The sequence below is a fragment of the Asparagus officinalis genome, chromosome 1, assembly GCF_001876935.1.
Source record: "Asparagus officinalis chromosome 1, Aspof.V1, whole genome shotgun sequence".
NCBI lineage: Eukaryota > Viridiplantae > Streptophyta > Magnoliopsida > Asparagales > Asparagaceae > Asparagus > Asparagus officinalis.
This window is the reverse complement of record NC_033794.1, coordinates 53,587,431-53,612,246: the sequence shown is the minus strand read 5'-3', so window position 1 is coordinate 53,612,246 and position 24,816 is coordinate 53,587,431. Positions and strand designations below refer to the sequence as shown.

The 24,816-nt window shown below is 38.1% G+C and overlaps 2 protein-coding genes across 2 annotated transcripts in view; both read right to left on the bottom strand.

The window, feature by feature from the left end:
• On the bottom strand, nucleotides 2,070-5,752 carry LOC109834284. The gene is made up of 6 exons (XM_020402270.1): nucleotides 5,300-5,752; nucleotides 5,022-5,217; nucleotides 4,476-4,908; nucleotides 2,740-3,088; nucleotides 2,599-2,652; nucleotides 2,070-2,558 (listed from the first exon to the last, which is right to left on the bottom strand). Exons 1-6 carry the CDS (start codon nucleotides 5,750-5,752, stop codon nucleotides 2,070-2,072), a joined length of 1,974 nt encoding a protein of 657 aa, XP_020257859.1.
• The window catches only part of LOC109834275, a 32,833-nt gene continuing 19,033 nt past the window's right edge, over nucleotides 11,017-24,816 (bottom strand). The window contains exons 3-4 of the mRNA XM_020402257.1: nucleotides 12,187-12,777; nucleotides 11,017-11,445 (exon numbers count right to left, since the gene is read on the bottom strand). Of these exons, the coding sequence (XP_020257846.1) occupies nucleotides 11,152-11,445; nucleotides 12,187-12,777 (885 nt within the window). The 3' untranslated portion in view covers nucleotides 11,017-11,151. The remainder of the gene's footprint in view (nucleotides 11,446-12,186; nucleotides 12,778-24,816) is intronic.

Below are 24,816 nucleotides of genomic sequence, written 5' to 3'. Positions count from 1 at the left end.
AAGAACTCACTAACTTTTCATACCGGACTGCGCCTTGGACATCAAAGAGGCGCACTCGGCTAGAGTTGAACTCGAGCCTCGAGACTGGCGTTTCCCCATTATTGATTATGTCTTACACGATATTTTACCGGAAGACATAAAAAAAGAGACTTGGTCCAACAAAAAGTGAGACTAAATTATGCCAGAGAGCGAGACTCTATGGAAGTTGGCCTGTAACTTCACAAGATTTCAAATCCCGTGAAGATTTGGCCCTGTTAACCAGCTTTCTAATAAATGACTTAAACTTCACGGGATTTTAATTCCCGTGAAGTTTTTCAACCTTATTTACAAATTTCAACCCAGTTTCAGCCAACTGGCTGAAACTGGGTCGAAATTTGTAAATAAATATGAAAGGGGTCGATTTTCGAAATAAATTTCTAAATGGGTCTAAAACAAAAATTTGTCCTTCTTTATTACATATAAATTAAGGTAATAAATATTATTAGTAGATATATTTATTCACATAAAATAGATAATGAAGGTATAAAAGTGCAATAAAATGTAATGATCATGTAGCCTTGATAATCAAAATATCTTCTTGATGATCACATCAAATCCTAAATGGCTTCAAGTTAAAAAAGCATTTAGGCTGCGTTTGGGAACTAATATTTGGATTTGAAAGGTTGATTTAAAATCATGGGATTTCAAATCTAGAATTTGAAATCCATGATTTGATAAAATCTTTTGTTTGGATGTCATCACTAAATGCAAGGATTTGAAATCACAGATTTAAAATCTGATGTTTGGATGCACTTTATTATACATGAATTTGGATTTGAAATTGGTGTTTTAAAAAAAATTTATGCTCTCTCTTAACTCCTTAATAATTAAATCAAATGTGGACATTATGGTTTATATTGAGGAAAAAGTTAGGGTAAATTTCACGACCCCCTCAGAAGTTTGATCTCTGACATTATGGTTTATATTGAGGAAAAAGTTAGGGTAAATTTCACGACCCCCTCAGAAGTTTGATCTCTTCATTAGCAATTATAAATATACATGCAAACATCTTGTCCTTCATGAATCGGTATGAGAGAATACAAAAAATAATAATAATGTCCAAAATATTTATTATTACGCCATTTTTTCATGGTTTCATCCAATACTACATCAACCTTCAATCTCCAAAGAACAAGAGTACTACTCCAATAACTAGCCATGATAAAAGACTCGACGAGTCAAAAGAGTTTAGCAAACACTCCTCATAAGAAGCTCTACACTCCACAATAATCCTTCATTTAAAACACAACATACCATAGGTAGTTGATAACCATGATTTGCTATAAGAAGTAACCATGATTTGCTACAACAAGCCAAATTACGACAACATAAACTATTAAAATAAAACATATCTAGAATCCTCTATTTATCCTTCAAGTCTTCTCCTCTTTTCTCTCCAATGCGCCCAACTTCTATTTATCCTTCAAGTCTTCTCCTCTTTTCTCTCCAATGCGCCCAACTTCATGTCTCGAAGAATTTGAGTCCTACATTACACAATTTAGCATCAATTAGTCCACGTCACAAAAATCGAACTAATTAGTACATATATACATATATACTTCTTAATTAGTACAGTACAATATAACTTCTATTGTACTGCAGTTCAAATTCAAACGAGAGAGTCCAAAACAAGTACCATAGCATCCCTAAAATTAATGTTATTATTACATCATCTACTTCTAGGCATGACATCAACAAAGCATATCTGCTTGTGATTTCGATTAAGTTTCACATAAACTAATCCCTGCATAAACACTTAAAAATGTGAGTTTATCATCATCAGGGCCCAAAGTTTCAGCCTTCAGTTTCACAACCCATGTCTAAAAGAGTCAGGGAGCAAATCCCAGCCATAGTACTCAAAATTTAGGGATCAATTTTAAAATTGATAAAATCAGTCGAATAAAGATAGCATCACTCACTCCAGAAGTCACAACTATAAGTTTGCATCCTAACATAAATGACAAAATAATGAGAGTTAAAATATGCCTAACAAGAAAAAGAAATCCAAGAGAGAACTTACTCGAATGGGTTCAAAGATTTGGGGGTTCTTTCCATCCAACTAGAAACTTCTCCTTAAGAATAAAGAGAATGAAATCTCTTTTTTCATCATCAGGAAGTGACTTCAACAAATAAAATTTTTCCGGGTTGCTATCCATTAGCTTCTCAAATGCCTTGAACATTTGAATGCGACTTAAGTTGGGTATTTTTGAGACCACGTGATGAATCTCCTCACCGGTTGGTGGTTTTCTTACTATTTCCTTCTTTCTCTCATTAAAATACTCAGTCACAGAAGCTTCCATCACTACAAGTGAATCAACCAATTTATCCCCCTTCTTTTGTTTCTTTGAACTTGTCTCACCACTAGTTGATGTTCCAGGAAGATGTTTCCTTGAAGAGCTTCCATCTTCGTTTGTTTCAGATTGTGCCACAGATTCATCATGTTGCATTGTGTTAGCAGCCTCATCAAAAGTTTCTGAACCTTCACCGTTGGCTCTATCTTTTGCACATAACACCATAATGTCATCCCAATTTTCAATCAAACGATTCTAACACCATAATGTCATCCCAATTTTCAATCAAACGATTCTGGTAGCCTTTTGCATCTGGATTAGCCTGCAATATAAGAACATTCACAAATATTTTTTAGATATATGCAACAAACTAATAATTCAAATTAATAAATATAAAGTGCAATATTACTGTAACATAGTCGTTCCATACTTTTTGCTCACTAGCGGGTATAATCACCATTTTCTTCTCATCATCCAACCACGTCAAACCACTTTTATTTTTAATGTCATAGATAACATTATAATGGGTTTTCCAAATTTTGAGTCGATTTTTCATGTTATCTTTTTTCAAGTTGCTATTAAATGATTTTAGTGCATCAACCGCAACTTGATACACTTGAGGCTTCCAAGTACCATCGACTTTTAATCCTTGGTTCATTTGATCGTACAACACATTGGCTAAAGCTGCGTCCATATCACGATTCCACACAACATATGATCTTGAATGAGATGCAATTTGTTTCCCTTTCTTTATCATCCTAATACATACCAAAGTGAATGACACAGAATTAGTATTGAAGCACAAAGGTTGATTAGTAATGAAGGCAATTAACCCATATAGAGTCAATAACTTGCTTGCAAGCTTTTGGAACAATAGTAAATACTCCTATCAAGGTGAAGAGAAGCAATCATCTCACAAACAATTGATTAATGAGAGGTCACCTTATGAAGCAACATAAGATAGTTGAAGCAATCAAATGATTCTGGTTGTAGCTCTGTGTGCTCAATAATGAGCCTCTTTATGTGCATGCATTCAAAGCTAATGGTTTTCAAGTTTAAAGCTGTAAAGGAGTGTTTATTTTAAACAGTATGTTTATAGAACATCACAAACAAAGAGAAAATGAAACTTGGAGAGAGTTACTTACAGGATTTGTATACACAGGACACTGGAAACATAGTTTCTTCAAAGTTTTTGTCAAAAGAAAGTTTAACTTTCTACTTTTGAAGTTCCTCATGAGTCATAGGTTGTTAGAAATATACAAAGATGGAACTTAGTTGTCTCTTCAATGTTAATTTTGCACATGTTTATCCATAAATATGACTTAATATTCTATGAAATGCCATATTTTAACATTTATGTCTGTAAGTATGTTGGAAGTAAAGAAGGGTCTACATAGTTGTGATTTTTTCGATACAACTTCTGAGATGAATTTTTCATGAGGTTTTATATTTAAGCACAGTCATGAACTCATAACGCTCTTCTTAAAACTATTTATTGTAAGTTTCTTATCCGAAGAATTTCTTTGATTTTCTAGGGGCCTGTAAACTACATATGTCTACACTGTGTCAAGCCTAGTCTGAGGCCACTATCACTGGCTATGGCCACTGTCTCTATCCACATATTTGGTGATGTACCTTCGTCGCCACTGGTTATGATGTTCTTGTTTAGTAACTCAAGTTTTTGCCAGACTGATATGATATAACATTCATATCCGAGGCCACTATCACTGGCTTTGGCCACTGTCTCTATCCAACCATATATTGCTTAATTAATGTCAATAAGAAGAATCAATATTTGAGCTCAAAGATAGTAATTTAAACTGACATAGCTGAAACTTTTGCAATTGGGAAGGAACACTAACCTCAAATTCGAGGACTAACATAAGGTGTAATAGCCCCAAGTAAACAGAAAAAAAATCTTCATGTTCCTCACTGCATATATAAAAATCTATAACCAGTCATCAGCATATATAAAATATACAAATTTAGTCAAGAGTAATGCACTTGACTAAATTAACCACACTGCATAAACAGAAACTACACTGCATATATAAAAATCTCACAACCACTCATCATCTTCTTCATACTCGTCACCCTCATTTCCATCTTGTAGCTAAATTATCTTAAAGTCGGTATTCATCCCACATTTGCATATCTAAATTATCTCTAAAGTTGCTCCATTCATCTGTAACTCTCACAGTGGTGATACGCTCATCATCTACATTCTCAATTTCTAAAACAGGAGAATCTTCTAATTCTCGATCCACATCATTCAACAAGTCGTCTTCATTCATCTCTTCACGTAAAAAGTTGTGAAGAATACAACATGCATTAATGATCCTAATTTGAGTCTTAACACTATAAAAGCTAGCTGTCCGTAATATAGCCCATCGCTTTTTTAGCAATCCGAATGCTCTCTCAATTGTGTTTCTAGCAGAGGAATGACGTTGGTTAAATAACTCCTTGTAGTTTCTTGGACCATTTTCTCTCCAAGACTTTATATGATAGCGAGTCCCTCGATAAGGTGCCAAAAACCCCGGCCCATTTGTATACCAAGCATCCACAAGAAAGTATTTATCTACAAAATCAAAATCTTCAGTCACAACAATGTAAAAACTAGGAAGCAATACATATATAATAATTAAAAGAATTATATTCCTACTTGAGGGAAGTTTAAGCCATTGGGCCGACGCAAAGCATCACGCAAAACACGAGAATCTAATGTTGAACCCTCCCAACCAGGTAGCACATATGAAAATCTCAAATTGGCATCACAAACACCAAGTACATTTGTACTGTTCTCTCCTTTTCTATTTCGATATCTACTTTGATCTTCCAAAGGAATAGTTAATTGGATATGAGTCCCATCAAGTGCCCCGATAGCATCCTAAAATTGCACAACCTTACAATTAGTTCTATTAAACAAAAGTACTAAACATGAAAACCTTAATAAAAGAAGTCATTGTTACCTCAAACCATTTCCACTTCTCTATGTCTCTCTCATTAGGATTTGTATATTCTTGTCTAATATAGAGGCTTCCTATCTTCATGACTGCTTGAAGTACTTTGTGGAACTGTCGACTAATTGTTTCATTTGAACGATAAAAATCTGTTTTGCTTGTCCTATTATTTACATTATGAGCTAAAATATGCAAAAACATAGCGACAATTTCTTCAATCGTGACATTTCTTGATGCTACTAATCCCCCTCTAGTACATAGAACATCACATAACCTCTTAAACGCTTGAGGATTCATCCTTAGTTGTTCAACACAGTTATTTGCATTGCAAATAAGATTTCGAATCCAAGACTTTCTAAGGTATGTCCTTTCATCCTCTTCTTCGTGTGTTCTTGAACTCTCCTTCAACATGTGCTTTGTATAGTACCAAGCACCAATGGCAGCAACTATAAAACTGACCATTACCATAATAATGTCATCATCCTCTCTCCTCTCAATTCTTCCCTTGTACGTTTAAGTTGGATCATTGAATCCCTTTCATCATTTACCATTTTTAACCTATCACATTAAAAGTTGAACATGCAAGCAGATTACGCATATATCCTGAATATATATTTAGCAAGATGCAAATTTAAAATGCTACTCAAAATAGGTACAAGGGTAATTATTAGGATTATTAAGACCATCATTAGAATGCATGAAATAATAAAAAGAAATAAGTAGCTGTCATCAGAAAGAAACACTAGCAAACACCAGCAAACACTAGCAAACTCTAAAGTGACACATAAAATTTGCATGTCATTATCCATGGACAAGGTCACAAGCTAATGTTGTGATAAAGCTAGAGCAATGGATAAAGGCAATCCAAATGCTGCTAATGAAATAATCACAGACAGATGCAAATGGTCTAAACAAGTATCCAAATGCTGCTAATTAAATAATCACAGACAGAGATCTAAGAGGTAGAAGATCATTGGAAATACTTGTAGAATTTGGAATATGATCACATAAATGTTAGACCCATGTTAACTGTTCTGTGATATTGTCTGGTTTTCATTTTGCAATTTTGGTTGGCTGTTGGCTTGTTTGGATTTCATGTTCCCTAGGTATTGCATATTTGCATGAGAATACGTAATGTTATGTGCCACTTGCCTTCTAATGATCCAATACACAAACTGCAGGTTCTGCTATTGTTGCTGGAATGTGGAGATTTAATGGGTCCCTTAATTCATGTGTTAATCAAATCCTAGAACTTGAAGGAAGTCGGATGCAGAGGGAGTTAGCACAGATGTATGTTCCCTTTTCCCAACATACAGTTTGAGTAAATGCCTGACTTGGCAACACTTGAAGCATCTCCATTTCCCTCTGCTGTATTTTGATATTCACCATAATTGCTTGCTATGTTGCATGCTGCCTAAACTGATATTTATTTGTTCATCAAAGAAGTCTTGTATTGCACTACTACTTTCAAAATTCAAATATGTAGTTTAAAGTTGTATGACATAAAAGAGAAAAATGTAGGGACCTAGTACCAAGCACAAATTTTGTATCTCAGATGAATTTGTAGCTCCAAGATAAATTTGAATTAACACAAGAAAATGAAAATAAAAACTGGATGGACGCAATAGACCAAAATCATCATGTAACACAGTCCACACCAGAAAGAACTTGCTTCTTAAATGACAAGAAAGAGGATACCGAAATCATGCCAACTCATCTTATCCAAACGAGAAAACAGCATTGTAAGAAAGGGGACTTCCCTCTAGTCCCTAAATGTTTTAAAAAAATGTACAATATTCCTAGCTTTTCAGACCCGTTAGAAGAGGTGCGACTGATGTTCAGACCCGTTAGAAGAAATGTCCTAGCTTTTCGATAGCTCGCAGCCCAGAGGAAATATATCTGCAGGTACTCAGTAAAGAAATAGGTGCAAGTTTCCAATCCATTAACAGGCAATTCAATTGTGACAAGTTTCAGTGATGCCCGAAATCAAAGATGTGCCTGAATCCTTGGCTTTTCTAGGGTAACTCCTGATTCGGGACACACATATAGTGGTTGTGTAATGTGCATCTTATTGGAAATAACCTGATAATGAAAATAATGTCTCGTAACGTTATCTTCCCTAGCTACATTTTACCAGTAGATCAGAGCTCTTAACGCTGTGAAATCTAATGTTAACAAGAGGAAAGAGTCAAGGTAATAACAGCAATCTGCTGAAAGCCAAGCATGCATCAAATTAAACAAACCAAGGGCAAACTATTCAAGGTAATAACAGCAATCTGCTGAAAGCCAAGCATGCATCAAATTAAACAAACCAAGGGCAAACTATTGACTACCAGCCTAATATCACCCTTCCAGTAATCAATCCTGGTGACACATACTAGTCTTTTTACCGTCATTACCAAAGCTAATTCATACAGTGATTTGCTACAGTCACCACATATTCTCCATGGTATTGGTAGCCATATAACTTGTTGTTTACAGTCATTACCAGCCTAGTATCATTCACGTAAGTTTTTTTTCATGCTTTAACAACAATCAAGCCTACTCAGACATTCTATCAAACAACACCAGCACAGGTTTGAGCTGAAGATACATGAGGTGGCAACTACAATAGTCAAAAATCCACACTGAAATTCTTAACCAAGAAAACTGAAGAAAATAAATGATACCCACATCCTCAGATCCCCAAAAAAACAACCAAAAAAAATTAAAAATAATTAAAAAACAGCAAAAATTGAAGTCATACCTGCGTTGAGACGAAGAGAGATCCCTGCGTTGAGACGAGAGAGGAGAAGGGGAGAGAGGAGAGGGGGAGAGAGGAGAGAGGAGAGATACCTGCGTTGAGAGAGATTCGAGATCGCCGCTGAGAAACGAGAGAGAGGAGGAGTCGGGATCGGGGGAGTCGTCATCGTCCGGATTTGGATTTGGTAAATACGAAGGGTGAGGGTGGGATTTCAAATACGTGTATTTGGGCTTTCAAAATCACCTCTTTAAAATCATTTGATTTAAAATCTCAGTCCAATTTGAGACCCAAACAAGATATTTGGATTTGAAATACCCAGGATTTTAAATCCGGGGCCCAAATCCAAGTTCCCAAACACAGCCTTAAGAAGTTCGAAAATAGCAAACCTGAAGACCAGCCGGATATAGTTGCAAGAGCGTTTAAGATGAAATTAGATCACTTAATAATAGATTTAAAGAAGGCCAACACTTTGGCAAAGCAATGGCAGGTACTGTTATTGATCTGAACATTTCATATTCATTTTATGGCATATGATACAAAGTTTGCATCTCTTACATGTTTAGATTATGCAATATGGATTGGATAAATATATGTTAATTGGACAAAGATTGAAAAAGTTAGTTAATGTAATATAGTAGAATCACAAATTACATTTGTACTTTATGAAAAGTTCGGAACCGAATGTGCATGATTCAAAAACGGAATAATTTTGCCAAATAGTAATTGGCAATTATTGGAAATAATTAATGAAAACATACACAATTTAAAAATGCTATTTAATAATTTTTTAATAAGAATTTCTATTAATCTGTTTCATTTCCTTAAAAATGATGATTTTGGATATAATTAAGAAGACAAAGAATAACGTTTTCAAACAAATAAAATTATAGCCACTTAAGAAATGACTACTCTGACAAAATAAAAAAGGATTTAATTTTATGTTATATCATCACGTTGTGCACGCTTAAATATTTAGAGAAATTTAATCAGTTATTGCATCACAGAATTTTCTTTGCTTGAAACTTGTATTTTATCAAATCCATTTTTATCAAGAGGAATTTCCTATGGGCAGGCTCTACTAGCTCATGTCCTTTTAAATGTTTGGAAAGCCGGAAAGCAGTGTGTGCCTTGGTAGGAAGGGTTGGGGGATGGGGGTAGGGGGGTTCTAGGAGTTAAAGATCTTCAAACTTTCAATCACTTCCTTCTCTCAAAATGGCTATAGAAGTGTCTCAAATGTGATACACTTTCAGGTCTTCTTTTCCAAATGACCTTTATAACAACAGAGGGAGAGGTATTCAACATAGCAATAATAGTACATCCAATTGTATTTTAGAATGACATGTCCAAAGCACTTGTGCTTTCTTCAGTGACGACAATGTTCGCTTCTCACCCTGATGGACCTATGGAGTAAGAAGGTTTTTGCATCATTTAGTTTCAGAAATTTTAGTTTCTTTTGGCTAACACTTTTAGGACACTTCTTGTGTCTATCTTTTGTTCTTTCATGAGAAAGTCTGTATGAACTCTGTTTTAATAATAATATTAAATAGGGAAGTATTTGCCTTGTTTTTGCTTCAAAAAAAATTAAATCTATGTACATTTTGAGTACTATGTAAAAAACACCTGAAATGATATGTTAGAATCAAATTGTTAATATAATATGAACTTTTTTTTTGTTACATTTAGTACACTTTAAAATGTGCATCGGTTCATTTTTTATTAATAAAGTTTGTTTGATTCGAGTAATGAATTACTTGCTATACATTGTTTTTATTAAATAATTGGACTACATATATAATTAATATTTAGTCTGCATTATAGCAATAATTTAAGTAAAAGAGTTTAAAGTAATGTTTATTAAACATCGATGTAGTAGTTTACATAGTTGAGTCTCAGAAGAGAGGACTTCCTCATGCATACATCCTTCTATGGCTAACATCTGATTATACAATACCTTTGACAAAGACTATTGACAATTTATTTATGCTGAGATACCCGACAAGGGAACTAGTCCTGTTTGGTTCAATAGAGGTTAGGAATAGGATTAGGAATCCTATTTTATTTATGGATTCCAACCTAATCCATAAAAAATTTATAGACAAGTTTTAATTTTATGGAATCCTATTTTTGTTGCATTCTATGTTTGTTTCACACAAAGAAAAAAAGAATCTTACTTTTATAGAAACCCTCCAATTCCTAATACCATGTTTGGTTCAGAATGAAATTTTTTTAGGGATCATCACTGTAGTAACGGCTAGCTCACTGATCAACACAAAATCACTGTAGCAACGGCTAGTTCCCCCAACTTCAGAATTCAAAGGAAAAACACTATATTATAAGGATGAATTGCCTCGCCTAGCAAGGAGCTACACAAGCTCCAAACAAAACAATAACAAACCCAGGAGCAAGGAGCTACACTAGCTCCAAAATGTCAGCTACAAATCAAAGTCAATGAGCTACACATGCTCAAAACAAAACAACAACCAACCTGAAGAGCTTGAGGAGCTACACACGCTCCAAATAACAGTCACAAACCCAAAGGCAATGAGCTACACAAGCTCCAAACAAAACAACAACAAACCCAAGAGCAAGAAGCTACACCAGCTCTAAAATGTCAGCTCAAAAATCCAACGTCAATGAGCTACAGGTGATCAAAACAAACTCCGAAGAGATTGAGGAGCTACACAAGCTCCAAATAACAGTCACAAACCCAAACTCAAGGAGCTACACAAGCTTCAAACCCAACAGCAACAAACCAATGCGAATGAGGAGCTACACAAGCTCCAAATAACAGCCACAAGCACAAGAGCAAGGAGCTACACAAGCTCCAAATAACAGCCACAAGCACAAGAGCAACATAGCCATATTAATATTAAAGAAATATGAAACAATATATGATATGCATGCATTTACCAAGGAATATATGAAACAACAATATTTCTCAAGAGCAAGGAGCTACACAAGCTCCAAACCAATGCCTAATATATATTGTAAGCATAGCCATATTAATATTAAAGAAATATGAAACAATATATGATATGCATGCATTTACCAAGGAATATATGAAACAACAATATTTCTCAAACAACATTAAAAAAAAGCAAGCATTAAAAAAACAAATTCACCCTTGGTCTTGCTCGAATTGAAGAATTGGAGAGAAAGATGGAGTTGGGGTTCTAACAGTCTCCCTTTCAACTGTTAATTTTCCTTCTTTGGTGGTAAGCTTGAAGAGCTCATCTTCAGCAGCATCAACACAAACTCCATTGATGTCGCAGATCTCGCCCTTGGGAGAGAGAGGAAGGAGAGTATGGATCACAGGGACAGACTTGACGAGGGATACAAATTGAGTGTAGAGAAGCTCGACCTTGTCGACCTCCTCACTGACAAAGAGGGAGAATACATCATCGGCAATAGCCTGCAACAATTCAGCTAGGTTCAAAAATCAAAATATTGACATGAATTTCACAAATCTGCAGCATCTATGAGTTTGCAATCTAGAGTGTGTATAGTCACAAGTTCTAACATGGAACCTCATAGATGTCAAACAAACTTTTTTACTACACATTGTCGTGTCTGAGATCTAAATTGAAGCACACAGAAAAACTCATCAATTTCAACATGGATGAGTGTAATCAAACAACAAGACATGAACAATTTACAACACTGCTAGACAATAAAAATAGGACAAAACGCGACACAGGTTGAAGAATTATTCTTCTAAAGGCGGGAGAGATCTTCATATATTTAATCCAGTACGCTAACAATCAATGACCTTTCTTTCTGTATGTGATAAATTGCATAAGTTATCGACCTCATCCTTTCATAAAAATTGGCATTTCTAAACAATTGCCAAGTTCACAACTTCTGATCACAAAATATAATTAAAATCACATCTTGATCGTTGATCTATGAAACATTAGCAAGATTGAGCTCTAAATTATCAATTATAAGCACAGAAGTATAAAAAATAAAGGATTGTAAAGCAAAGTTTACGTTTCTTCGACAATCAATTTATGAGAATTTGCAAGGTTAATAATTAAGTAGCGTTCAACGATGATTCACTAAAGACCACATCTCAATAATCTAGGACTACTAACAAGATTAATCTCCAAAATCATAAATTACATCCACTGAAGTATCATAAACAAATGCTAACATGCGCCTCTTTCGTTGTGGGCAGTGCCCCGCCCTCGAGAAACCGATCAACCGGGATATACGGCCGCCACAGAAAGTAAGAATTGCCCTTCTTCCCAACACTAATAACAGTGTAGTCCAGCCCCAATGTCTTCAACTCGGCGATCCTCGACTCAGCCTTCTTGATGATCGCGTTATTGAAACCCCCACAGAGCCCTCGATCTCCAGTGACGACAATGAGCGCAATCTTCTTCACGGGCCTCACCTTCGTGAGGGGAACGTCGATGTCATCGGTCTGCATCTGCTCGTTGATGTTGTAGAGGGCCTCGACCAGGGTTTCGGAGAAGGGGCGGCCGTTGACGACGGCCTCCTGGGCTCGGCGGACCTTGGCGGCGGCGACGAGCTTCATGGCCTTGGTGATCTTCTGGGGAGCGTACCAGATATAGGGTTTCGAGTACCAGCCTCGACCACGCAAAGAAACCCAAAGGGCGGCCGGAGAAGAGAAGCGAAGAAGAGGCGCGAAGAATAGAGAGCTGAGGCGGAAGAAGAACAGCGGGGAAACCACGGCAGATCTGGCCCAATTACTCTCAAAAACCAGATCTGACGAAGAAGATTAAGAATCGGAATAAGAAAGATGAGCGTTGTCAGCTTTTTGGCCCAATTCCTCTCAAACGGAGAGGATTTGGGATTCCATAAATATCTACTGTTTTGAGCACTTTACGGATTAGCAATTCTGTAAAATTTTTTTGAACCAAACTCAAGAATAGGATTCATTTGGAATCATTTAATTACGAAAATACCACTGTCAAACTTAAATATCATTCCTATTCCATAAAATGTGTGAAACAAACATCATTCCTATTCCATAAAATGTGTGAAACAAACAGGCTCTTAGATACGAAGCTGTCACACAATTTATGATTCATGGACCTTGTGCGAGATCATTTCTAGATTCACCTTGCATGAGGGATGGTAAATGTTTGAAACGTACACTTCCCTAAGTCATATGTTTGTAAGACTAGAATTAATGATAATGGATTTCCAATTTATTGTCAGCGAAATGGTAAGGGTGGCGTTTTTATAAAGAGTGGTGTAGAGTTAGACAAAAGATACATGGTTCCATATAATAAAAAACTTCTTATGAAGTACCTAGCTCATATAAATGTTGAATGGTGTAATCGAGATCAATTGATTAAATATTTATCCAAATACGCTCATAAAGGTCCAAGTTATGACTCATTTATACTACATAGCAGACACCAAAATTCTGACCAAACTGAATGTTGTGATGAAACTATAAGGAACTTTTAGAATGTAGATATATTTCTACTCCTGAAGATATGTGGAGAATCTTTTAGTTCAACCTCCACCATAGAACTCCTGCTGTAGAAAGGCTGTCACTCTATCTTCCAAATCAACAACCAACATCATTTATTAGCGATCGATGATGATAATTTAGAGGATGTTATTGCCAGACAGACTTCGTTGTAAACCAAGTGTCTAGCATGGTCCGAGGCGAATTAGAATTTTGATGAAGCCGAAAATCTTGCACACACAGGTGGAAATTAATTGCAATCTCTTTCAGTAAAGCTCTTTGTTGTCGAAATGTTATATTAGCATCTGAGTAAATCTTGATTTTTGGAGATCATTTTACAAGCACATTCTAATATTAATCATTACCAATTGATATTCATGACAAGTGCTTCTAAATATCGACATATTTTTTGCCTGTATGTTTTGAATTAAATCATACGGGACTAATAGTCGCGTATGTTTCGAATGGTCTGTTTTCCAAAATCGACATCTTTTTGGCATGTTGGCCAAAAAAATGTCTATTTTGCTAAATATTTAGCAAAACGGTCTGTTTTGCTAAATATTTAGCAAAATAGGTCTATTTTATAAATTTCTTCTTTTTAAAATGCAAATATGATTATTTATGCATTAATGGTAATATAACCAGTTTAGCACAATATTGAATTTTTAAATTTTTACTTTACAGAGTACGACTTATAATTATTAACTATTTATGTCCAGCTTAATTGGTAGATAATTTTTAAATATTAAATGTCTAGTTGTTAATTTTATGAATTTATTTTGATTTAGTGCAATCTAATTATAGAATACAAAAACACCATTTTTTAATTTGTTATTTTGGGGAAAATTGCAAAATTCCCTTCGATATTTGTTTGCAAGAACAAGGAAGATTTCCCTTCGATATTTGTTTGCAAGAACAAGGGAAGTATTAGATATTATTAAGATAGGGCAAGAGCATCGGGAGCATAGTTTATGCACATTTGACATCCAGAGAAAGATTTTATTTAAGGTTGCTTCTAAATATACTAAATTGTCCTATCAATTTTGAATCATTGGGAACCAACTATGTGTTTTCGTCGAAAATTATTTTCTTCATTGTATAACTCATTACAACTTTGATCGTTACAATAAGTTCAAAAAGATCGGTCTTTTTATAAGACATTTACACAATGAAAATAAAAGATACAATTCTCTTGAAAATAAACGCAAGATTTGTTTATCGTCTCCTGCTTGCGTGGGTGTCTTCGCATGTGCCGGGGTTTATCCGTGGACCACCTTTGATCAGATCCGTTTGCTGAAAATTCGGCAGAGCTCCTACTTCGCCAAGGAGGTATTTGCTTAAAGCGCTGAAATCGACCAAGCGAAATCAGTAGCTCTTCTCGAGATTAAGACCAAGCCTAATCTCGAGGAACAGACGGGAACGGGCTTCAGATCCTTCGAATTGCTCCTTCTTTATGTCGGGATTCGTCGGGATCTCGCTAGCCATTGCTGAAATTCGTGCTCCCTTGCTCTCCAACTCGGTAGCACTTCATCGTCTTGATAATTAATCCTCCTTCTGAAAGGAGGCCCTGGGCTTGTATTTATAAGGCTCCGGATACAGGTTTTGGGATAAGAACGATGGATTCCTTTTTATCTTCAATTAATAACTGATTAATCATGTTTAGATATAGAATTTAGGCAGTTAGGAACCTCTGGAACTGAAAAGATCTCGTGAAAACCAGTCGAAACCGTCAAAAATGCGTTTTCGGGTCAAATCTGCGCGAAGGGGCGCGGGGCGGCACGATCCGACCCGCGCTTGCGCGGGTCGGACGCATCCGACCCGCGCGGGCGCGGGTTGGGTCGCGCGCGTGCTTTTTTGGCCTTTGGTGTTTTCCTGTTTTCCGGGACTTGTATTCTCCATCATTTTGCGTATTTGACCGTCTTGCGCGCTTCATTGCGGGACTGACCGTCGAACGCGCGTTGGTTGACATGCGCGCGTTGGTTGACGTGCGCGTGTTGATTGATGCGTGCGTGTTGACCGACGCGCACGATCTGATTAACGCGCACGTGTTGACCGACGCACGCAAGCTGATTGATGAGCGCGTGTTGACTGACGTGCGCGAACTGATTAACGAGCGCGTGTTGACCGACGCGCACGAACTGATTGACGCGCGCATGTTGACCAACGTGCGCGAACTGATTAACGCGCGCGTGTTGACCGACGCACGCGAGCTGATTGACGTGCGCGTGTTGACCAACGCGCGCGAGCTGATTGATACGCACGGGCCACTTGGTTCGTCGTTTTGCTTCATGTGCTTGTCGACGACAGATAATCCTCTTAGACTCGATAACGACGTTCGTTGTCTTCTTTCCGTTTCGAGCTGTGTACGATCACCTATAGGCATTTTTAGACGCCTACAGATACCCCCTCCAAAGCATTTCAGACTCATTTCTGTGACGCCCCTGGGTTCACACAAGGCTACAGTCCAAGGTGAAACCAAGAATGTCAAACCTGCCATGCACCACACCGTGCAATAACATGTTTCACCATCACAATTCTATCACTCTAGTAGAGTCAATAACAGGTGTAGGTACAAAAGCAAGTAAGAAATCATACAAGAGATAACTGATGAAATGATAGAAGTCAAAATACTATTTCATAATCCAACATTACAGAAATCCAAAGTCAATGTCTGAAATGAATAAACTGGAGTTCTTAACAAGTCTCAAATCATATATGTATAATTAATTGTCCTAAAACTAAGGGGGATTTTAGTACCTAGGAAATTTCAACACGAGCATAGGTACGTCGAGCGAAATAATCCAAACAAGGAAACCCTCATGTATATACCTTGTATCTCAAATTGAAAATCCCTAAGTACCAAACCCATAATCTAATACATGAACAATAATAAAAGAAAACAAAACACATCTCTACTTTCAAACATGGTGTCATGTCAAACTCACATGAGTGTCATGTCAGAAAACGATTAAGTATCCAAAACATAGACTATATAGATTAAACGTCCAACCCATAGACTGCATGAAGTAAACGTCCAACTTATGGACTGAAAGTAACGAGTATCCAACGCATGGACTGAATATAACCGTTGTCCAACGCATGGACCGGATGTGACCGTTGTCCAATGCATGGACCGGATGTGACCGTTGTCCAACGCTTGGACCGGATGGTAATGCATATCCAACACGAGGATTAAATAGAAATGTATGTCCAACACGAGGACTAAGCAAAGTGAATGTCCAACACGAGGACTAAATAAAAATACATGTCCAACACGAGGACTAAGCAAAGTGAATGTCCAACACGAGGACTAAATAAAAATACATGTCCAACACGAGGACTAAGCAAAGTGAATGTCCAACACGAGGACTAAATAAAAATACATGTCCAACACGAGGACTAAGCAAAGTGAATGTCCAACACGAGGACTAAATAAAAATACATGTCCAACACGAGGACTAAGCAAAGTGAATGTCCAACACGAGGACTAAATAAAAATACATGTCCAACACGAGGACTAAGCAAAGTGAATGTCCAACACGAGGACTAAATAAAAATACATGTCCAACACGAGGACTAAGCAAAGTGAATGTCCAACACGAGGACTAAATAAGAACTTTACAAAATGTAAGTGTCGAAAATATGTATATATATGCACAAAAGATACACAAGGTCTCATGTCGCACGTGCCTCGACATGCGGATCAGTACTTGTGTCAACAGTCGACTCACATGTATAAATAACTCACTAACATAATAAATTGGTATCAAATAATTGAGGCGAACACTCAACATAGGAAAGATACATCACAAATCAACAGTGGCCAATACTATGTGGCGGTCGACCGCAGAGACCACTCCGGTCGACCGTTCACAGAGCCGAGATTCATTGGGCTCAAAACTGAGCGGCGATCGACAAATAGATAGCATCGCATCATCAATAAAAATAATTCACACAAATAATTCCAACAAATAATTTGGCTGCACCAATCTGGCTGCCTACGTACCCTCTTTCTCAAGGGATCAAGCCTCCCGTAGTTCATCAAAGATATTCATACAAATATATGCAACTCTAGTTTACCATTTATCACAACAAAACTAACACAATATGTCAATAGACCAAATCAGATCATAATCCCATTGGGATACACATATGCGTATTATAACATACTTATGACTATAAGTGTAACAATCGAGCGGCTCAAACTCCGCAAACACATCTCAAAACAACGCAAACAAACTTCAGAAAACAAGAAACTGAGGCAAACTGCCCAGGAAATGGTCTGCGCTACTGTTAGTAAAATACGCATATCATTTGCTAGGAAAACTATTTTTAGAAATAGTTTTCTGTTTTGAAAACTAGATTCACACATCTTTCAAATGGAACTAGTTTGGTTAAATTTGGAATTAATTTGTTATCTCAAATATCCAGTTAATCATCATATATGTGCAGCAGTTTTCCTGCAAGACATGTTGTTGGTAAAAAGAGTATATCTTTCTCTATACAAATCCTTTTTAAGATTTTCTTTCTGTTTTAAAAACTAAATGCACATATCTTTCATATGACACCAGTTTTATTCAATTTGAAGTTCAAAATCAAAACCAGATTTCAGTTGAGGTTGATCACACGGGTTGCAGTTTTCTGCATGGCATGTCGTTACTAAAAAGACTATATCTTTCTCAATATAAATCCTTTTTAAGATTTTCTTTCTGTTTTAAAAACTAGATTCACATATCTTTCATATGACATCAGTTTTGTTCAATTTAGAGTTCAAAAAAAAATCAGATTTCAGTTGAAGTTGATCACACAGGTTGCAGTTTTCTGCATGACATGTCGTTACTAAAAAGACTATATCTTTCTCAATATAAATCCTTTTTAAGATTTTCTTTCTGTTTTAAAAACTAGATTTACATATCTTTCATATGACATCAGTTTTATTCAATTTGAAGTTCAAAAAAAAAAAAATCAGATTTCAGTTCTATCATTGGATCAAAATTATCATCAAAATCAAATTTTTACTTTAACATAACAGTAAGCTTAAGCAAGCATAATATCGTTCATAACTTGTTAAAATTTCAACTAATTACTGGGAAGATTTGGGTAGGAGATAATCTTGCCTTAAAGACGTGTGCAAGTCTCTGAAGATGATATGAAACGACCGCTTACCGCCAAACACCACAGATCTCACATTTCCTTCGATGTTCGCCTCACGAACTCTCCCAAAAACACAAGATTTAAAGCTAGGGTTTTAGAGAGGAGGGTAGGGGCTGCTAGGGTTTGGTATTCTGATGAAGATAGATCTTTTTTCGTGCACCAACATGTTTTTATATAGCAACAAACCCGATTCAAAAAGCCCAAACCCGAAACCTATTAGAATCTGGAAACAACCCGTCAGTCTACGATATTTTGGCTGTAACTTTCTCATACGAACTCGGAATAAGGTGATCTAAGATTTATTGGAAAGATATTGAAGAGACCTACAACTTTACTGTTTTACATTTTTACAAATTTCAACTGTATCTATATGTAAAATGCATATACTTTTGACTGGTCGTTTTTCCCAGATTCAGGCCCGTGTACGTGTGCATGATATCACTTCTATATTCACATATATACATTGAATTGATCTCAAATCAATTCCTAGCATACTCAAATATTGATAAATATCATTTATCATAATATAACATAAATATTATTATTTATTATAAAATAAAAATAAAATTTTAAAATTTTAGGGTTTTACAATTTCTTTTATAGAAGAGACTGGAAGGCTTTGGATAAGATAGGCCTTTTCCTTAATTTCGTAGAGGGACCTGTAAACTACTTCAATTCTTGACTTCTTCAGCCTTCAGTCTATTCATTGTTTTGTCGAATAGATGAAGTTTTTCCGGCACTTCATTTATTGTCTGACCGTTGTCGAAATCTTGAATTGAAGTTGGTGTGTAAGTTTCTGAACTTAGCTCGTGTCATTGAGTTAACTTTGAACTGATCATCTTCGTCAGAAATTCATATCTGAATCTGATTGAACTCCCTGAAATCATCGTTTGCCTTATTTTGGCGAGATTGCTGATACGTTGACCGGCATCGATCTTTACTGTAACGCGTTGACCGGTGTTAACACAGTTTATACTCGTACGTTTGCTGGAGTCTACACAGTTTACGCTCTTAAGGCATTGGAGCATGGCGGTCCCAAATTTTAGGTTGCAGGACCAACTATTAAAGTTATTTGTCTACAGATATAGATTTTATCCCAAAGTCGTTGGATGCTCAAGTCACGAGACCAACTAATGAAGTTGATGCGTCAATGACTCACATTTATAGAATTTTTGGTAAATTCTCAACCATTAACGGGTTTGATGAGCCTTTACCGACTACCGTTTGAGTCGGGCTAGCATGCAGATTGTTTAAATCCGTTCTGCACATAACGTTGTGCTAAAAGAGTTAACTCTTTTAGTGCTACGATATTGAATACGTAGACTTTGTCTTTCTTCTGTAAAAAGACTAAACAGCGACGTGTATCAGACGTAGACTTAGTATTTTTGGCAAATCCTCAGCCTTCAACGGATTTAACATGCCTTTACTGATTACCGTTTGAATCGGGCTTGCATGCGGATTGTTTAAGTCCGTTCCGCATGTGACGTTGTGCTAAGAGAGTTAACTCTCTTAGTGCTACGATATTAAATACCTAGACTTCTCCTTTCTTACGGGAATAGACGACCCAACAACGCGTGTTAGGCGCTGACTTATCCCTACTTAGGATTCGGGATAAACTTCCCCAGACTGGATTCTGGTATCTTTTTCAATTGGTGAAAGACTAAACCAGCAACGCGTGTTAGGCATTGACTTATCCCTACTTAGGCTTCGGGATAAAATTCCCCGTGCGTGTGAAGCACGGATTTTGGCGTTATGAATAACAACATGCTACAATGTCGAATATGTGGACTTTTGTTCTTTTTACGGTTAAGAACTAACTGGCAACACGTGTTAGGCATTAACTTATCCCTGCTTAGGATTCGGGATAAAATTTCCCGTGCGTGTGAAGCACGGATTTTGGTGTTATGAATAACAACCTGCCACAATATTGAATATGTGAGCTTTTGTTCTTTTTTACGGTTAAGAACTAACCGGTAACGCGTGTTAGGCATTAGCTTATCCCTGCTTAGGATTAGGGATAATATTCCATGTACGTGTGACGCACGGATTTTGGTGATATGAATAACAACCTGCCACAATGTTAAATATGTAGGCTTTTGTTCTTTTTACGATTAAGAACTAACCGACAACGTGTGTTAGGCATTGACTTATCACTGCTTAGGATTCGGGATAAAATTCCCCGTGCATAAAAGGTATGGATTTTTGTTGCTACGATACTGAATACGTAGACTCGATCATTTTCACGGGAACGAACCAACCAACAACGCGGGTTAAGCGTTGACTCATCCCTACTTAAGCTTCGGGATGAAATACCCCAGACTTGAATTCTGATGTCTTTTTCAATCGGTGAAAGACTAAACCGACAACGCGTATTAGGCGCTGACTTATCCCTACTTAGGCTTCGGGATAAAATACCCCGTGCGTGGAAGGCACGGATTATGGAGTTGAAGGATGGTGTTGAAATATTGTGTCTTCTCTTAGGGCAAAGACGAACCTGATGCGGGAGATGAAGAATTTTATATTCTATCTTCCAAAGCTGAAGAGGAAGAATTTTATATTCTATCTCCAGTTATAAAAGGAAACTTAAAGTGGGATCTCCACTTTAAGAATCCGGGAAGGTGAAACTAAGAGTGGGATCTCCACTCCGAGAATCAAAAAGATTCAGATAACCCTAACTGTTGGAAGGTTTGATTACCGAACTAAAGATGGATTTCTCGTTTATCGAGAGTGAATTGTGGTTTTGGTCCTGACTGTAGGAAGGTTTGACCAAACGGGAGTTTAAGATGATCCTAACTATAGGAAGATTTGATCACTCATTTTGAAAGTGGACCTCTCGTTCATGGAAAGAATCAAGAGGGGATTTTGATTGTGGTCCTAACTGTAAGAAGATTTGACCAAGTAGACAGTGGGAGTGGGAGTACAAATCACAGTGAGAGTGTTGACTTGTACAAACCACTCAGTAGGGGTTCTTGGTGTCAAGTGATAAGGACTTAACACGAAGGGGTTTGACAATTCGTTAAGGATTGACAGATCAAAATTCTAAGCATTATATCCGGACTCTAACCATGAAAGTGTTGAGTGCACGAACATAGCGGAAGTTTGAATAGATTAAACCGGAAAGAATTTTGGTGGTCCCACCGTCAATTAGTCTGATCGGTGGGGGATTTTGTGGTGGAAGACTATGAGTCATCAAACACCAATGAGAGTTTTGTGAGGGAAAATTGATCCAATGAAGTGATCGAATCTCATCTCAGCAAAAGAGTGTTCGGAAATCACAGTAGGAGTTTAGTGTTTATCACTTTATTCATAATGATCGGGTTATCCCTAAGAAAATTATATGTATCATTCTTCCGGGAACTTCCCGTTATATGAACCATCCACCCCCAGTTTCCTTTGCGGAACTGGGTCTGACATTGTACCTAGTTACATGACCGGGTTATCCTTAAGAATATTACGTATAAAAATTCTCCAGGAACTTCCCGTCAAAGGCAGGAAACAGTTTAGACTCATACCTATTGGAGTATTGAGAAGCAGTTTATACTCGTATACTCTTCGGAGTGATGAGAAGCAGTTTATACTCGTATACTCGTCGGGGTGTTGAGAAGCAGTTTATACTCGTATACTCGTCGGAGTGTGAGAAGGAGCAGTTTATACTCTTATACTTGTCGGAGTCTTCATTCGACTCAATTGAGCGATATAACGCTGGCTTCAACTAAGGTTTGGATGCAATTCTTAAGAGCGAAGCAAGCCTTGGTATGATGAAGGATCCTCCTGTGGTACGCATAGTACTTCGGACCCGTAGTATTATCAGCTTCCTCCTGATCTGGGATAGGTGGTAGCTTGATCTTGTTATTTTCAAGGAGGGACTCGAAAATAGCTGGAACATCTTCGTCCTTGAAGGAGTACTCTTTTTGGAGTTTCAGATCCGAAGTCTTTTGCTATCTTCGGGGTTGTTGTTATGATGTCTGATTAACGTCGACGACTGCTGTAGGTACCTTGCCCTTACCACGGGAGGCGAAGTTCGAGTTCAGAGGATTGGCCGTCGGTTGGCTCCTCTCGGCCTTCTTCCTTCAGAGGAAGCTTTCGGCCCACTCTCCGTGCATCTTCAACTCTTTCCAGGAATCGGACGGTGCTACTCCCATAACTTCCAACACGTCCAAGGAGAGGTTATTGTCACAGGTTTGTAGGATGAAATCCTCCGTGATCAGATCTTAACAATTCATCGCCTTATTCCGGAAGCGCTTGATAAAGTCGTCGACCGTCTCGTCGTCTTCCTGTTTCTCATCGAAGAGTGTTCTGATTGACACCTCGACGTTATCATCAAAGAAGTGAGCGAGGAACAGATTCTCCAGGTCGTCCCAGCTATTGATGTTTGCATACTTGAGATGGTGGTACCAATCGAAGGTAGGCCCATGAAGGGTGTCAACGAATGACCGAACCATCAAGGCTTCGTTGCCGGAGATCATACCCAAGTGGGATTTGAAGTAGATTAGGTGTTGAGTGGGCGAACCCTTCCCGTCAAACGGCGTGAAGTTAATCAAGTTGAACTTCGCCGGGTATGCTATTGAATCCCACTCTCTTGGATAGGGACATGGAATGCCGGTCCTTTTCCCGGGTATGCTATTGAATCCCACTCTCTTGGATAGGGACATGGAATGCCGGTCCTTTTCACCTCTCGAGTAGACATCAGAGCGTTGATTTTGCTTTCGAGATCTTTCATCTTCTCATCCTCGCCCGTATCATGCTTCAGACGATTTCTGAGAGGAACAACGGGGCCACCCCTAGTGTTGTCATCATTGGCGGGACCACCCCCGGTGTTGTTGTCTTCAGTGGGGCCACCCCCAGCGTTCTGGTCAACGGGAGGGTCATCAGCATTGATGTATTCATCCACGTCTGAATTGCTAGCTGCTTGGCTAACATTGTTGCGACGACCGGATTCACCTAGCTGATTTGACAAGGCTTAGATCTGTTGGTCATGCTCTTCCCTCATCCGTAACATAGCCATTTCCATTTTGTATTTAAATGCTTGCTTCTGCTTGGCTAGAGCATCCTCAACCATTTTAGTTGCTTCCTCGGTGTTAATCATAAACACTTCGCGGGATTAGGGCTAGATATTGTATTGTCAGAAGCGACCGTAGAGTTAGCATCTGATGCTTCATCATCCGAGGATAACCCTCTCTATATTCTTTGGTAGTCCCTGCATCTAGTGGTCCCTGCGCGTAGCCGAGTCAGACGATGCGATACGAGGGGGTCGGAGCTAGAAGGTCGAGTTGACTTTCCCTTATCAGCCATATTTATTATGACTTCCGGAGGTTCGTCACCTTGAACAGCAAATTGTTTCTTACAGAAACGTCTTGGCTTGGGCTTAGTCGCTCCGTTAGAGATCCTCTCAAATACCGAGACCCTCTGCGGAGCGGTCTTAGGGTAGCTACACGCTGATAATACTGCACTGATAAGTTTGGCGTACGGGCAGTGAGATTTTTTTTCTCGGGTATATCTCTTCCGAGACTTATTCATACCCCCAGCCCGATAGTACAACTCATCAGTCAGATGACCGGAGCAACCTATCGTGTGTTGACACGACTCCCCTGGTATAACATTGTCATCGTCAGATGAATACGTTTCTTTCAGGGGATTTGCCGCTTTATTAGCATTCTCAAGAGTCACGTGTTTAGAACTACGCTTTTGGGAGCGCATGATCTCAACAGGCTCCTGGTTTTGGATACACACCCCCAAGCGGGTGGAAACCGGAGTTTTCCCTTTATGAGAAGGCTTGAAATTGTTGCGAGGGCGTGCGCGACCCCCAGCTCGACGAGTCGCTTAGGGTGCAGTCACCGGACTTAAGCGTTCTTCGGTCGGAAATTTACCTCGATCTTTGCGTAAAGGACACAGGTGATCCGCTATCCTCATCTTAAAACGGGACAAGTCTACGCTGTCGCAGGGCTCCACCGGAGATGCGAAACTCAAAGGGATCGACGAAACAGGTGCAGAACATCTTTTGCCTTGACTCTAGCACGGGTCAGATTTGGGTGACCCGCGGGTCGGAGGGTCAGATTTGGGTGACCCGCAGCTTGGAGGGTCGGATTTGGGTGACCTGCGAATTGGCAGGTCAGATTCGAGTGACCCACGATTTGGCGGGTCGGATTTGAGTGACCCGCGAATTGGCAGGTCGGATTCGAGTAA